General features: G+C 48.1%; 1 protein-coding gene across 1 annotated transcript; it reads left to right on the plus strand.

Annotated features, from left to right (window-relative positions):
* The first annotated feature begins 425 nt into the window (after nucleotides 1–425).
* Nucleotides 426–17,836, plus strand: LOC108032934 (pair-rule protein odd-paired). Its single transcript, XM_017107006.3, has 3 exons — nucleotides 426–1,615; nucleotides 15,764–15,933; nucleotides 16,312–17,836. Exons 1-3 carry the CDS (start codon nucleotides 673–675, stop codon nucleotides 17,017–17,019), a joined length of 1,821 nt encoding a protein of 606 aa, XP_016962495.1. The 5' UTR covers nucleotides 426–672; the 3' UTR covers nucleotides 17,020–17,836.

A 17,836-nucleotide genomic window follows, 5' to 3' on the forward strand; every position in this document is an offset into this window, starting at 1 on the left:
GCTGGGGCGAGGGACTGCCTTGGGGGCTCGGCGCAGTGACAACGAGGAGCCGGCTGGTAAATGCATCCCGTGAGCATTCAATTGGCTGCCCGCGGTCCAATCAGCATTCGGGCCCCCTGCACAGGCGCACGCTGCGCCCGGTCGGCCCACCACCCACCGGCCAATCGCAGTGGGTGTTAATTTGCGCAGAACCAGTTTGCAGAGCGAGAGGGCTGCGTGCTCGAACCGGTTCTGCGCTCCTCTAACCGCCGGCCAGGTATGCGGAGGCGCAGCCATTTTCTTTCCGCCGACCTCTCGCACTCACGGCGCAGGCCAATCCGGCCGAGTGGTGGCCCGCCGAAACCCACCACCGGCAGAGGGCTCGCGAGCGACGAGCAGCGGGTTCGAGTTCCAGCATTTCAGACATTTCAGTCCTGCTGCGCATCTTGAAACGTCAAGTCTTGCTGCGATTCGAACGCCCGGAACGCAACGCGCGCGAGTGCATACCACAAATATCTATATCTGAATCTGAATGCGAACCGCATAGAGTTCGAAAGCAAACGAGCCCCCAGTATACATACGTTAAGTGCGGTGACTCAGTGCGGCGATGGGCTCGCCGGCCTAGAAAGTGCAACAGAAAACTTACAGATACAATTAACTAAGCCACGAAAACAAGTCGAAAACTCTCTAGCCATGATGATGAACGCCTTCATCGAACCTGCCCAGCACCACCTGGCCAGCTACGGGCTGCGAATGTCGCCCAACACCACCGCCAGCAACAGCAACCCGCAGCAGCAACAGCAGCAGCAGCTCGAGATGACCCAGCAGCAGCAGCAACAGCAGCAGCAACAGCAGCAGCCGCATCTGCAGGAGCAGGACTCGGCGGCGGCGACGGCGGCGGCGTACCAGAACTCCGGCTACGGACACTTCAACAGCTACGCCTCGAGGGACTTCCTGCTGGGCAGGAGGGAGGCCGACTACGGGGTCACCGGCTCCGCCGGACAGGCCTCCTCGGCGGCGGACTCCATGCTCTTCTCCGGCTTCCCGGCGCAGGCCGCCGAGCTGGGCTCCGGGTTCGGACAGCACCCCTTCCACAGCCACCATCACCACCACCACCAGATGCGGATGGACGCCTACGCCGCCGGGCACCCGTACAACCACCACGGCAACTTCCCGGCGGCGGCCGTGCACCACCCGGTGGTGCACCACCCGTCCCACCACGCCATGTCCGCCATGCACCCGGCCGGAGCAGGCGCCTTCCTGCGCTACATGCGCCACCAGCCGGCCTCGTCGGCCTCCAGCGTCAAGCAGGAGATGCAGTGCCTCTGGATCGACCCCGACCAGCCGGGCCTGGTGCCGCCCGGCGGCAGGAAGACCTGCAACAAGGTCTTCCACTCCATGCACGAGATCGTAACCCACCTGACCGTGGAGCACGTGGGCGGCCCGGAGTGCACCACGCACGCCTGCTTCTGGGTGGGCTGCTCCCGCAACGGCCGGCCCTTCAAGGCCAAGTACAAGCTGGTCAACCACATCCGCGTCCACACCGGCGAGAAGCCCTTCGCCTGCCCGCATCCCGGGTGCGGCAAGGTCTTCGCCCGGAGCGAGAACCTCAAGATCCACAAGCGCACGCATACGGGTAAGTACGGCGGCGCATTCCGCTTTTTATTTTCCTTAAACTCGGGTCCAAGTCAGAGTTTATGATGGAGTATTTGTGGAATTGAAATGAATCAGGGCTTTTTCCGAAGCGAATCCGAAATTTCTGCTAACGATAGACCGAGTAGCAAAACACTCTCTAACTTTAAGTCTCTATTAGTGAAGAAAGATTTTACAGGGGCGAGATGAGGTATGAATTTTGTTGGGGGTAGTCGATAAATTAAGGTTGGAATCAACAGAACTTGCCAAATCTGCACAGTTACGTAAGAGATAGATATTCGATTTTTTTTGGTTAGAATTCTCTTTTACCATGACATATAATAATAAAAATCCAAATTCTGAATGTTGTAGTAGAACGATTTAAGCTGAGAAGTCTTATTTATATTTCGCCGTTGATCCGTAAACTATTTTTGAGCTCACATGTAAAAAGCAGGTGTGGTTTGTGAATAACTTGGCTTTTATAAAACTGAGTATATAGTTCAGTAAGTTCTGAAGAACGTAGCAATTTCTCTGCCTTTTCTTTTGCCACTCGTGTTTTTGAAAAATAATTTCTTGGATTCGAAATCCTTGATTTTTCATGGCCAAACATCAGTTCACCTTGCCGGGGTTTAACCCTTGCCCTCGACTGGGCAAATCCCGCATGTTGTCTTGGTGGGCGTGTTGCCGTCGGCAAAAGTCGGTGCAACGCCCACTACATGGCTTAACCCGCCACTGGCCACTCGGGCCCTCTTTTACGACACCTGTAAAACCTGCGTCTTAAGCCCTTCCCTAGCCCTGAAAATCCTCCTCAAAGTTGTCGTCCTCACAGCAAAGATTATTCCTGCGACTTTAGGTTGACTTCGACTTTTGCGCTCAGTATATTCATAAGCCTGTGAATAGCTCTTGACTTGTTCATCGAATTTGTAGTATTTAAGCATCTGCAACGTCTTTATTTTTCTAGCATTACTGAAATGATTGCCTAAAAACCATATATAAACTTTATAACTTTTCATTTCTGATTCAATTAATCTGAAGAATATTTAGCCATTAATACCCTCCATTAATCATGCCAAAATGCAGCATTTCTTTTTCCACTGTCTTTCAAGAATAACTCAAAAGCCAAGCTCAGACTAATATCAACACTTCTGACAAAAATTAATCAGAAATAAATGTCTGCATTTCGGAATTGCTTTTGTCCGAGACTTAAAATACAATTTATGTGGAATGGTCGTGATCTATGAGAGGCTGAACTTTAGAGCCCGAAAGCGGGCTTAACGCAAATTAATGACTTTGATTCCAGTGGCTGTTGAACTTGTTCCATTGAAATTTATGGCCGAGCATGTAGGGCTCATTAGAAGCGGCGAAACACAGCCGTTAAAATCAATTAACCAGAGGGAAGCCAGGGAAAACAGGCATTAAACGCGAAAACACAGAACAAAGTTGCACAGAATTGCATAATTGATTTAAAATCGCACCACTCGGTTTAACAAACCTTCCGGCGAAGAACAATGAGCGGAGGCGAAACGGAATTCCATGGTCCTGGCCCTCCAAACATTATCCTCGCTCGGTAGTGTCCTTTGTTTATTAAATGGGGAATTGGGGTGAAGAAACCTAGGCAGCAGCAGCACAGCGATATTCTGGAATATCCACAAAATGAGTTTTCACACAGCCCGGCATATTTTCACATTTTTGCTTTCATTTTGGACATTTTGTGCTGCCTCTTTATTGTCGCTGGTTTGTGCGTGGGTTTTATCAAGTTTTCCCGGGGATTATTTGGCTTTATACTTTTATGAATTGAATTAAAATATGACGTCGGCTGCTCCGTAATAGTCTCTTTTTATTGAAACCCCCTCGGGAGTGAGTGTAAATCGCTCCCACAGATACATAAATCAAAAAATTAGCTGCCCAAAAAAGCTATTTCTGTACACCTTTCGGACGAACCGTGTTTTCTTTTGCACACTCATCGAAGGGTAATTAAAATGTTTCGATCTTCGAGACGCCGCCATACTGAATTCGGTTTGGAACAATCATGTGGCATTATAATGATCTCGGGGCTTGTGGATCGGTTAATGTGTGTACGATGATGATACTTCTGACCAATTTCATAGTTCCTTTTCTCCGAGATGCGTGATGCAGCAGAAAGTGCGTTTTTGGGCCTCTGATTTGTGTGTGCCTTTGATTGGCTGGCCTGGTCTACAAATTGCCGGAGATAGCGAACATATTTACTGGCTTTCAAGTGGCCGACGCACAACTTCATTAGGCATCGGACCGGGATCGGGGCCTTTAACCTTTAACTTTCCGTGGGACTGGGGCACTTGAAGTACGTACCCCATCCTCCGCGCCCCTGCCCTCGCTGCATAAATCAAAAATTCAATCAGCATCGCTGGCTGGGTAAATGTCCCTTGGCGCTGGTGTTTGTTTTTATTGCATTGACACCACACCAGTGCCAACAGCGAGGAAAGCAAACACACACATGTACCCATGTGTTGACACGTGTCAAAACTTCCGTTTGTAATCGCTCGGAAACGCTTCTTCGGCACTCCGTGCTTGGCCCTCTCAAAGAGCCATCGAAACCCCGAAATTGGGGTAACAGTAGCAGTCGGCGGATTACTGGATGGAGGGTTCGCACATCCCGCTCCTCTAGCCCTATTTTATTTGCGATTGCGATGGTTTCTGCTGCTGTTTTGGTTACTCGCCATGCTACATTAAGCTCTTGGTTTAGATTATGTAAAGGTTATTTATGATCTGGTTGCCACTCCTCGGCGATTGGGAGTGGGTCGAAATTTGATAAGTGGGTGAGCAAAACGGAGCAGCGCAGTCAAGTACGTGTTTATGGACACCCAGGCGATATAGATCTGCCCTAAGTGGTGCCATTAAAGCGGCGATAACTGATCGGAGGGGTCAATATACCGGGGCAAACAATGAGCTTCGAGATTCGGGTGTGGGGGGATGGGAATGTGGAATGTCGAGATTTGATGAGTGGGTTAGGAAATAGCTGCACAGTTGAGTACAAATCAAGGCTCTTCGTTGAAAAATTCAAAATGATTTCGGGAATCTTTCTATAATTGATGATGAATGATATTACTACTAGACCAATTTCCAAAACCCGAATCATAAACCCACTCCGCCTCCGTTTTCGTTTCGTTCCCAGCGTTCCCTGAAGTGGGGTCGTTGTGTTAACTTTTGCACTTGTCACCACGGTCACCGTCTGCAGTTTTGCCAGCCTCCCGGCCAGCCCCTGTCTCATCTCCATGCCCCTCCTCCTTCCCGCCCAGGCTCCGCAAAAAACCCAACGAACAATCAAGGTTTGTCTGCTCTGTGGCTGTTGTTTTTTGTTGTTCGGGGCTCAGTTGACCAGCCTGCGACTCTGTGAGCCTGGGTGTCTGGATAGATGGCGTTTATCACGCTGTGCGGTTGCACACACATAGCCATCTTTTTACACGGTTCCTCTCCACGCCGCTCCTCCGGCCGGACCACAAACAACTTTATTCATTAACACCTACAACGGGCCACAGGATCCGACTGCCGCAAGAGCATTCAACAACTTTGTGGTTAGTTTTTATTCGCACTCCCCCGATCCCCAATCCCCCGACACCCGATCCGCTCCCTCAAGCTCATTAAGCTGCTGCCAACCTCCTCCTCACCCGTCAACCCCCACCCGGCTTTCCACCGATTTCCCATCGCCCAAGTGCAACCACTCGCTTTCCAAGCGCCTTGTTGTTGTGCAATTATGCTGGGGGCAAAGTTTAGCATTCAACATTGTCCTGGTGGCTGCGACCCTTGTTTGATTAGCCCCCTCCAGCTCCATCTCGCCTCGATTTAATTGAGTGCAAGTGTTTTTTTAATGAGTCTTTTATGGACTTGTTCGGTCCTTGGACGATGAAGTGAGTTATGCAATTATTTACACTTTTATAAAGCTCAGGGGGCCAACTAGAGTGGGAGCGCTGGTTGAATTGGTTAGTAGCCAGGTATCTTGCACATTTTAGGATAAAGTAAACCAGGTACTTCGCAAAGTTTAGAACTAGACTACCAACAGTCTGCGCTGCACATTGCTCATTACCTTACTCACATCTCGGCGCCAATGGAATAATTTTTCAAAACACAAGTTCAGCCAAACCAAAGCGCTGGCAAATGTCAATGATTGATGACTTTATTGCGGGTTCAACGGTTTTCACAAAAATACACACCGAACAGTCTCAGATGCGGATACAGACACAGATACACCGGAGCGGGAGACGAAATCACTTTTTATTTTGCGGATAAACTGTGTGTTTTGGCTTCTCGGAATTCGACTGTTGGCAGAACAATGGCGAGCAGGCGAGGAAGAGCCAGCGGGGGAGGCTGAGGAGGAGGAGGAGGAGGAAACCTGCGATGTGCTGAGCTGATTACCTTAGCTTCCCTACCTGGTCGGGCGAGGATCCAGCCGCGATCTCTGCCTCCTCCCACCCGCTGTCGCAGGAACCGACGACCGAGAATCAATTAGACACGCTCTCTAGGAGCAGTTCTCGGGTCCGCTCAGCTAATGACAAATGCATTTAGAGGCCGGGGCAGCCAGCGAGGGAAACTCGTCATTTTATTGGCAGTACCCCCTCCGAGGGCCGAAATATCCACGTCCCTGTCACAAGGACACCATGTTTGCATTCGCTTCGCCCAATTTAAAGTGTCAAATACCAAACATGACACACGATCGCAATCTGCTAAAAACTTTGACAAGCTGAAAAGTTGGCCCTCTCTTTGAGATTTATGTGCCACAAGTAAAAAGTGTATAAATTTCTGCTGTGGTCCAGCCTTTGACAGCTGAGTGTAAGCAAAGTTTGGGAATTTATCGACTGGACAGGGCCACAGAACCTAGGGTTGAACTTTCCGAGCCAAGAATATTTATGGGTGTTTTTAGAATCTTTAAAAATAATTGCCAGCGCCTTCTAGTTTTTTAATGGCTTCCACCAGCTGAAGTTCCGTGAAACGACAGGGAAAGTGTTTCCATGGTTCCACTACTGTTTCATGGTAAGATAATCCCCCAATGTCCTGGCCCTCCCGGTTTTTCCTCGGGCAGCACCCATTACAATCGAGCATATGCACCCATTCTAATTAGCGACAACCCCGATTTCGAGCCCTGCCAGCGCTCCTAACAAGTTACTAACAATGCTTCCCGATCCGTGTCCACCCGTTCCGCTCGCGAGCAGAGGGGTTGCTTTGCATCCTCTCTATTTTCCGTGCATTTACCAAACGTCAAAACAGCTCTACGAGCGTGCGTGTGTGTTACCTTAACCCCTGCCTGCGCCCGGGGAGGAATTGTAATTTCATTTACCAAAAAGCGGGAGACGTAAAAAACGAGCGCTGTTAGCGCGGCGGGGGTTGTCCCCGTTCTCCCAACCCTTTGGCACTGTCATTGTTTTGCTCTTCCATTCGAATCTATTAGTTAAGTAGCCATTTTGTTGGGCTGTTGCATAATATTCGAATGAGAGTGCTACCCTCGGATGTTCCTCTTCCCCGGCTGGACGGAGGTAAGCTGCTTACCACGGCCGGTTAATAAATGAGGCTTACTTTTGATAAATATTCCCTCTGGCTTCGATGGCCTCGGTCTGCTTCATTTTTGGCAAGTCTTCGGTCCAGTTCCTAAGCTTCGCCACGCCCACTTCGTCATTAGAAGTCGCGCGCAAATTAATTAAATTCCTCACCCGAAAGGAGCCAAAAGTAGCCACGTACCAGACTCCATTCGCATTCCAGCGGATCCCCGAAGGAGAGGGCCCAAGATCGCAGATAGAGACGGAATAAAAACAAGAATAGGAATACAATTTCAGCGCATAAAGAACTGATCAGCAGCAGACAAACCATAAAATTAAACTGTCATCTTGCATATTTTTTATATCTGCACACGTTTGGGCTGGGGCACAGGTAGAGGATGGAGCTCGGAGCTCGATCTGGAACTGGAACTGAGATCGGGGATCTGGGTTCTGGGTTCTGGGTTCTGGGTCCTCGGTCTCTGTTTCTGCTTTTCGAGAATTATGGAAAGTAAGGCCTGACTAATCCTCTAAATCGCGCCAAGGGCCCCGCGCGCATTGCCCCACTTGTATAAATTAGCTGATGGGAAAAATGAAATCATTATTCATATGGGCAAGAATGTTAAACAGCCAAAAGAAGAGGGACTGAGACCGAGACAGCCGGGCAGCAGGCACACAACCAGAGTTTGTTATAAACCGTGGAACGCTCTTGCCAAAACAGAGAGCTTCGATTTTGACTAGAGAACGCTTGGAATGCTATTTTCATTCTGAATGAAATAAATCACAGATTTGCAAAGCTTACCCCATTTAAAGACGAAAATATTTAAACTGAAATAAAAAACTAAGAAATACAGTGGCCAAATCAAGTACTTTTCAGGAACAGAGTGTAGGCCCAGATATAATTCCCATTATTCCAGCGTGAAGAAATCATCGAGGCAAAAAATTGCGATCTCTGAATAAACTGCTATAAGCGTGCTTGTCAAATCAGCTTAGGTCCAGATATATGCATATTTGTGGCCTTTTGCTCGGCACATTTTCGGATCGTTTGTCGCTGGCGATCAGCCGCATTTGTAACACACGAACGCCTCCAAGTTGACTTAGGCAAATGTGATTATTTAACCCAAAAAGCCGCAGCCAGGGCAACAGCCCCGACGGGCACGCCATTTGTTGTAAAAACATTGTCAATTGTAATTAGAGGCAGAACTTATGAAGAGTGTGTGTGACAATCTCCTGTCAAACGGGACGACAGCAGGCCGAGTTTTGGCCTAAAATTACAGCCGCCAACGCGAAAAGGAGCAGTGGCATAGTGGGTCCGCAGAATCTATGACGCACTGCCGACGGCTACTGCGGTCTACCTTGCCGATTCCCGGCTCTCGGTTTGCAAAGCCAGTTCTCAGCATGATCGAATTTCCTCGCAGGACCCAGCCGAGTGTAGGCCACTGCGATGTGATACTTTCCCCTCGGTTTTCGACATTCAGATCAATTTGCTAAGCCCCCGAAATTCGGCTGTGTTCTGTTACTCGAGTGTTGCGAACATAAATGCAATTTAGTTGGTGTTTTGATGTGTTCATTAGGCAGTATCGTTAGGATTTACGGAGGTGTTGATGTGCGAAGGGTATTGAACGAGGTGTGAAGGAAGACCTGTTCAAGAATTAAAGAGTGGAGGGAATAATTTCGAATTTCAGATTCACTGAAACAGATTTATCACTTTCTAGCCGGTCCTAATGTTAGAGCACACACGCTTGTACCAATACCGTCTGCTAACCCAATTCCAATCGCTGTTCCCAAATATTTGTCGGCTGACGTCATTGATTGGCTTTATCTCGAATCGAATCTTGTTAGAACCGACAGCATTTAAACTTGAACAAGCCATTTGAGATAAGCAATCCATCCGAGGCCGAGCCGAGAACGCCGAGTCGGAGGTTCAGCCTCCTTCAGTTGCCGGAGATGTCACATCGCATAACCAAACGATGACAATCTTGATGACATTTTAATTTCTGACAAACAACCGGAGGGATTTTCTACTTGACGGAACTCGAAAAAATAAACAAACAGAAGGGATCCCCAGAGGGCGAGGGGAAGGGTGAGTGGGCTGAGGAGATTAAGATCTTAAAGAGCGCTAAAGAGCAAAAAATCAGGCCGGGGAGATAGCAAACAGATATAGACACCGATCCGTGACCGAGTCGGGACAAAGCCACACCTCTCCTCCTTGAGAGTGTCGACCAGGCCGCCCTTTGTTGTGGAGTTTGGCATTCCACTCCTGGTTCAGTAACAGCATTTCCTCCGCTTTCTTTTCGCAAGCATTTTCACCGCGTAAGCAGTTCATTCATGAGGCGGTCGGGACATCAGCTGCTCCTTGGGCTAATCCCGGCCGATACTTCTTTGTCAACTGGGCCGACTTCAGTTACCATTTTTCCCTCGGCTATGTGTGCCCTTGTTTGTAAGCATTTTGGGTTCTGACAATGGGCTTAGTGCTACTTTTCCCATTCTCTACGCTGCGTTTGTCATTCGAGTGCACTTTGAGCCGAGCTATCTGCGGAGCCACCTTGAAAGTGGCGTTCACACTCGGGCTTTAACAGAAGGACCAAACTAGTCACTGGAGCTGACGGTTAATAGTCCCGCCCAGGCCATCGTTTTAACCTTGTTACCTCTTACACTGATAAATCTGAACCTGAATCCCATAACGCATTTCTCCACACCACACTTGGATGAGCCTCTGTTCCATTCCACACATTCCTAACCTAGCAATTCCACAGCCCTTTGCGTTCACCAAATATGATTTCGCCAAAAACTTTTTTCTCACATAACCGAGCACAGAACACACACCCCGCTTTGTATATGTGTGTATATAATTCACTGCGCCGATAGACAACTAGCAGAGCTATTAGTAAAACAATGACAGCAACAGCCTTGCTGAACACGAGTACAAGACCAAACATGGCCAGTTCGCTATTCGGCTGTGACTCTGTCTCTGACTTTGGTTTCTCCTTCTGCTGGCCCGGCTTTTTTGGACCCAACTATTGGAACAAATTTTCGACAAGTTTGCCATGCAACTAACGCCTCTACATACATACTCGAGGTGTGTGTGCGCACAGAGATATATGCAAATGCCCGATTCCGAGCATGTATTCCTACCTACATGGGAGTGCGGCTTGCATTTAATGCATTCAAATTGCATTTTCGACTGGAGCAGCCAGAAAAACTTTTCCAGACTTGGCTGACTAAGAAAAAGACACACGGATGTGTGTGCGCCTGGCATCTGTAGCTGGCAACCTTGTGTAATAACAAAAATTTGTTCACAAAACACAATTTTCGAGTCGAGCTTTATACGTAAAATTTTGTGTTGGGGAGGGAAAAAGTTTTTCGAGCAGTTAATTCATTGAGAAATGTACGGGATTGGTGTACGAAAACCTGAAGATGTGTAAAGGTCTGGCTCGGATTTGAAGTTGATGTAAATGTATTTCCAGTATTCAAATGACGACTTACGGTAGCGAGTTATGGTCTCCACCGCATTTCCTTACACCCCAAGCTAAGACTTCCTTCCACTTTCTCTATCTCTCCAATGCAATTTCCCCTCGTTTCCTAATTACGCACAAGCCAGCGAAGTGTAAAATTCGACGTGTTTTTGTTTTGAAACATCTTCCCAAAGTATCTGGGGAAGCGACTACAATAAACCGCAGGAAAACCCAAAGGCTGAGAATCTGGCCACTGACCCTAGTGTCAATTATTAACGTATCACTTGACAGCAAACGGCAAAGCTGCAAACAAATAGCGAAAATTACGTAAGGACCGCTGCTGCTTAGCCAGGGAATCGGGGATGGGATGGGGTCATCATAATCATCGGGCTCGTCGGGCACGGGGAGGGATACAGAATCATAAATCACCAACGAATTCACTCAACGATGGTTTTTGTCAAACAAACAAACAATGGTCCGACTGTGTGGCAGACCCAGAGGTAACTTCTCCGGCCGAGGGGTGCACATCCACATCCACATCCTCTTCCTCGACGACGATGATGATAATGATCATACTCCCCGATGATGAGCCCGAGGATTTTGCATTTGGCCGTTGACAAGCGGCATTCATTGCACTTAAATTATGATTTTATTATTATTATTATGGAATGGAGCGGAATTGTTGGCCATTAATTTGGTCATCAAATGCAGGCAACTGTTATAAATATTCAAAGTAGGCAGCGTGTGGGAAAATGTGCCTAGATAGGGTGAAAGGGAAATGGGGATGGACAGGGCGATGTAGGGAATGAGTGGATTTTCGATGCCTGGTTCCCGATTTGTGATTGCAAGCTGAGGATCACGCGCTACACTCGAGCCCCACCTGCTCACCGAAGACACCTAATATCATCCTTGAGATCCTAACAATTCCCATCATCAATAGTCAAACCCCCTAACTACCCCGAACGGAAAGTGAGCTATTGCCAGCAGAGAAAAAAGGGGGAGCGAGGGAAAATTGCCCATTGAAATGTAAACCGCCAGGAAATCGGGGTTTGGCTTTTTCCGGATTTAGCCGTACAGGAACAAAGGAGCATGGTGGAGGAAGGAGAAGCGACAGCAGCGGAAAAAACGCATGGCAAACAAACAGAAACAGATACAGATACAGATACAGATACAGATACACAATGAGCTCAGGATTCTCAACTTCGAGGAGTGTCAACAACCCAGACGGAGGGGCAGGAGGGAGGGGACGGAGAAGGAAGAGTGGCAGGCAAAAAGTAGCAGTTTTGTTATTGTATTGTTAGATAATAATAATCATATCGCATTGCATGCTGTTGACACATGAGCGATGATGGTGCTCATCCCTGGCATCATTATATAAAAAGAGCGAGGGGATGGCACCCAGGACCCGTCTTTTGTTCTCTTTTGAGGGCGAGTGCCGAGAGGTCCTTAAGCAGGCAATAAATATTTACCAGGGCAATTATTTAGCAGCAATTAAAGCGGAGAAGCGGGATTGCAGGCCATGGTGCTCCTCTGCTTAGCCGCTGTTCGCCCATTCCGCCGTTTTTTGCGCTCTTAATTAATTCCATTTCGAAATGCCTTTAATAAGCAACTGTCACTCCGACGGCAAAAATGTTTTATTTGTGCTGTGTGTATTTTTAATTTCATCTGTTGTTTGTTGCTGAAAATTAAAACCTGATTCACTCCAATTAATCAGCGACTGTCAATGAGGCTCAATTTGCATCGCCTGGTTAGCAGCGGTCAGGTCCAGAGGCAGCGTGTTATGTGGGCGGGGGCGGAACGGACTCAGATCTCCAGTTGCTTCCTCATGACTCTGGGTGTTTCTGGGCTTCATGGTACTTACGGTGCTTATCGGCAATAAAGAAGTTTTAAGTTATCCAGAAAATAAATAATAAATGTAAATAAATTATGACATGTAATTTAATTTAACCAGAATGTAACAAGGTTGCATGCAGTCCTAAAAGAATATTCCTCACGCTTTAAACACATCCCGACTTTAACCACTCCCTTCCCCGACCCAAGCGAAAGGCATATTGTTGTCTTTGGCATCCGAACATATTTAATAATATACAAGCAAATATTCCAGCCTAAAAGAAACACTTTGGCGAACTCATTTCTTTTTCCTTTGGGCTCGACTACGCCCAGAAACACCAGAAAGCCCCTTCCACGTCGAAAAAGAAACAACGCCCCATAATAGCCACAACAAAAACAATTTCAGACGGGAAAATGGAGGGGGTGGAAGAGCGGGGGAAACGCGGGTGGGTGGGAGAAAGGCCGTCGGCTCGGCACTCGTCTGCAAATGACAGCAAGCTTTGCAGCAGTTACATAAAAGCCAAAACATGTGCCATATATACCAACAAACAATGCCGTGCGTATATATACCTTAATATATATGTGGCCATGTACAACTTTCTTGGCTTAACCCACGCACACACACACACACACACACAGTCGCAGAGAGGAGATTGCAAAGCAACCCCAAAATACAAGAACCACCCCAAAAAAACAAACAACTCTGCAGCTGTACACAAAACGCCATAACAGGCAGTCCGTGCCGATTCCAGTCGTTCCGCCGCGAGGAGCGTTTTTTAGGAAATTACCCATTTTGGGGCTTTCCGCCGGAGAGGAGGGCGGAACAGAAGCTCCCGTCCCGCTTAATATGCAAATCACAAAACAGGCGGCCTATTTCGCAGCGCCGCCCGAGCTATGTGGCCTGCGACTTCGCCATTGGATTTACTTTATTGAAATATTTAAATAAGTTTGTCGATTCGCACAGCCTAAATGGGATTTGCCGGCGGAAGAGGAGGGCGTCCGGGAGGGGGCCCTCTGTACTTATGGCGCCTTGCCAGGGCGAAAAGGGTGCGCCGAGGATGTCTTTCATGTCGCCCGTCGGAAGGGGAAGTCGGGAAACGTCGTCTGAAATTGACATTTTATAAATGGGCGACGGTATTTCGGTTATTTCCCCTGGACCCACCGGACCCGAAACTTAAAGCAATAAAACACATTTAAATTCCAGTTTTAATGCCCGCCAGTGCGGCTCGGAATGTGAAAATTATGCGTATCCTGCGCTGCACTTAGCCGGGACCCGAACCCTTTAATGTCCTTGGCCGCAGCGCGTGCCGCGTTCTTCGTCTCCCCCGCTGAGCTTAGACCGCAGCGCTCCAGGAGATGGATATGTGGATATGTGGATGTGTTCCGCACTCTCTTCTCCGTGCACCGTGTCCCGAGCTCAGGGGACATGGGATGTGGCCGCAGCCAGGGACCGGTGTGCCGCTGGGTTCCCCGAAAATAAGGTGATAAGACTGATAGCACGCTAGCAGCCCAGCGGGTCGGCGGATCCAAGTCAGCTGCCTGTCCTCTTTATGACTAATTAGTGTTCCAAGATAGCGTTTCCCACAGTCGCCTAATAGCCGCGGAGTGTTGATTAGACTGGGCCAAAGTGTAGCGAAATTGCCCTTTTTGGTAGGGATTTGGGGGTAGGACAAAGCGATCCTTTAGTCTAAGGGGTATTAAACGTATGTAGTTTAACATTTTCTTTCCAGTACCTAAAGATAAATAGTATTGGGCCTAACACGCTCCGATTTATCTGGCGCCCGTTCCATTTGAACTCGATCAAAAGCGTGCACAGGTTGGGAACTCGAGCATGTCGAAATGCATTCGCCTCGCTTGTTCTGTTTTCGGGACCCTGGGACCTGTCACAATAATTGAGTTCCAGTCGCGCTCCGATGGCACTTCTCGTAATGCTTATTTATGATTTTTAGATTTTGACAAATTAATAGAAACCACAATAACAATCACAATGCGACACGCCATTCAAATCGAACAGCATTTGTCCGATTTCTGTTTATTTATACACATCTCCCAAAGCTCTCTGACTTATTACAGGCCTCAAAATAAAAACTTTATTCAAATGCGGATAATAAAGCACATAAATTAGTATTAAATTTCATAAAAGACGAAAAAAGGCTGGAACTTGTTGAGCCGGCTGCGCAGTCACCGCTGGACGTCTTTTGAAGGCGGGCCACAAGGCCCTACCCCGAAACCCCACCTGCAGTGGCCCAGCTGCGCCGCTTTTCCTTAACCCACTACTCGCCCTCGCCTCTCCTCGCTGCTCCCCGATGCGATTGTCACTGTCCGCTTAAGCTCGAGGTGTGAAAATGTTCGATTATTGTCGTCGTCAGCGGCCCGCTTGGGTTTCTTGCGGAGAATGGGGTCGAGGGGATCCGAGCCGCTTAGCTTCAATTGTCATAAAACTTGTGGTGCATGTAATGGCCGCTTATCTGCGACATAAATGCCATATGCTAAATGGACTTAGCCGGGATCCTTCTGCACATACCTCACTGGGCTTGTTTACGGCCTTAAACGGGCGGGTAATATGGCAAGTGATTGAAATTGATGGCACCGGCAGACAATTATCCAGTCATACCTGAAGTTAGAGATTTACATTTTAAGTCTCCCCTGGCTTTGTTAATTTCCCTGAAATCGTTGCCAAATTACGGTTAGCTCCGGGCTCCACATTATTTATGTTGAATCCCGATTTTATCGCTGGGACTCGCTGTCAAGATTTCAGACTCCCACACCGCCGTCAAAAATAATTTTCTAATAAGCTATAAAATATCACTTCGGGCTAATCGAGGGAACGTTTTCTTGTTTTTGATCGGAAAAGGTGTTACGCACACGAATCAAATGATAAACGTTAGCCCTGTGACCTTTTCCCTTTACCCTTGCCGCTTTTGTTCTTGTGCATCCTAAAGAGGCCCAGACGGACGGAGAGACAAGTAACAGAAAGGACAATCGGCATCGGCACAGGTGAAAATCGTGGACGGGTCACAGGGTCGAGATCCGAACAATGGCCTCTTGATCCCGCATAATTTATACGATTTCTTCCCCCCTGTATGTCTTGTTGTTTTGTTATTGTTTTCCCCATAAATACGTTGGACACACGGGTTTTCCCACCTTTATTAAATTGTGTGTGCAGGACAGTTCATAAAAAATTGTGAGCCCATAAATGGTCATCGTCTTTTCGTTGTTGCCCTTGCTGGTGCTATTATTTATTTTATGCGTGTCACATAAATAATGCCATTTATTGCTACACATAGGCAGGGTTATAGGTTTACGAAGTACATTCCTTCTCTATTGAAACTAACCGAAATGTTTCTTTTCCCTGCCTACTTTCAGGCGAGAAGCCCTTCAAGTGCGAGCACGAGGGCTGCGATCGCCGGTTCGCCAACTCCTCGGATCGGAAGAAACACTCCCACGTGCACACCTCGGACAAGCCCTACAACTGTCGGATCAATGGCTGTGATAAGTCCTACACGCACCCCTCCTCGCTGCGCAAGCACATGAAGGTAAGTTGAGGTGGAGTTGAATTCTTTCCTCAGGGCCAACCATCTAAGTTCAAACCCAAAGACATCTAAGTGCTAGTTGGTACAACTTAAAGAGATTTAGGGACAAGCGGTACTTCTTAAAAAAAAATGTTTTCATTTTTAAACACAACTTAAACTAAATTCTTTAGTGTTTAGCCAAATATTAACCCATCCATTTTGAACAAGCTATTCCTTTTTATTGGAACCGAAAAAAACCGCTATCATCCTCTTAACAAATTCAAAACTTTCTTACTCAGAGTAGGATTTTAAAGTCCAGGGGCTGAGGAACAGATCGTCTTGCCCGTTTCCATGTATTTTGTAAAAAATAATACTAACTCATCTTTCCCATTCTTCCCCCAGGTGCATGGCAACGTGGATGAGAAGAGTCCATCCCATGGCTACGACAGCGAGGGCGAGGAGAGCTCCAGCTCGAGCATCATCACCGGTGGAGCCCAGACGCCGCCCTCGACCCGCTTGGACGGAAGTGCGGGAAGCAGCAGCGGGGTGAGCAGTCTGAGCGGGGGCAGCGGCATTAAGTCCTCCCCGCACTCGATCAAATCGGAGCCCAATCCGATGCACAGCGTCCACCTGGGCGCCTCGAGCAGTGGCAGCAGCAGCACGGCCAGCAGCAGCGCCTCCCACCTGCTGCAGCAGCAGCAGCAGCAGCAACAGCAACAGCAGCAGCAACTCCAGCAGCAGCAGCAACAGCAGCAGCAGTTGGTCGCCCATCCCAGCGAATCGAAGTCCTCGCCCGCCCTCCAACTGATGGCCGCTTCCGCATCCGCCTACCTGCCGCCCCCACTAGGACCCCCACCCTCGCACCACCACCACCACCCCCATCACCACCAGGCGGCGGCTTCTCCGGGGGCAGCGGCCGCCTCTGCCTCCATGCTGCACCACAACCACCACCTCCTGTACCACCCTGCCGCCCAGCACCACCCACCCAGCGACTGGTACCACACGACGGCCCCGAGCGGCTCTGCGGAAGCTATGAACCCCCTGAACCACTTCGGGCACCACCACCATCACCACCATCTGATGCATCCCGGGGCAGCAACGGCGTATTGAGAGTGGGAGAACTGGTGGCCCGAGGAGCCGCCGCCGCCCCCCGCTCAACCGGTAGCCACGCCCACTCCGATCGCAGGGGGCGGTACAGGACCAGCCCAAGCAGTCCTGGAGGAGTCGACCTCCTCGCTGGACTGGATCTGCTGCCAGCGGCTGCAGAACCTGGCCCTTGTAGCGCAATGTGAAAACCAAATATTTCTGAAAGTTGAAGAAAACACTTTGAACTTTTTACCTGATAATTGAAAAATTGCTGTTGAAACGGAAGTCGAAAACTCACACTTTGATTCGTCTTTAAACACTATTATGTATTTTAAATATTATTATACAAAAAAAGATGTGCGATCGATAAATTGCCTAATTTTTGCTATTCAACTGTTATGTAAAATTAAACGTAGTTTTCTAGTTGCAAACAAAAACAAACTAAAATAACACAACTCGAAGTAATCTTAATGTAAATGTATAAAATATGAGTTTATAATCGCATACATGTAAAAACCGCACTCGTAACTTTAACTTTAACGAAAATTACTTAAGCATATTAACTACTTAGACCGTAAGACTTAGCTAATTTTTTGTCGGAACTGCTTTCATTCTCATTATCCTCCCTTCCACCCCATGCTTTCTAGTACAAAAACTGCTAACTAATACACTGTAAAAAGAGTTCAACATCGAAGGGATTGGAAGCTACATCGCATATACGTATATATATTTTCGGCCTTAGATTTCTTCAAGCTTAAGTACGCAGAATAAATTAAAAGAGTTTTCAAAAATCACAACAAAAAAACCCACAAAACCATCGAGAAAAATAAACAGAAAAACC

The sequence above is a fragment of the Drosophila biarmipes genome, chromosome 3R (assembly GCF_025231255.1).
Source record: "Drosophila biarmipes strain raj3 chromosome 3R, RU_DBia_V1.1, whole genome shotgun sequence".
Taxonomy (NCBI): Eukaryota; Metazoa; Arthropoda; class Insecta; order Diptera; family Drosophilidae; genus Drosophila; species Drosophila biarmipes.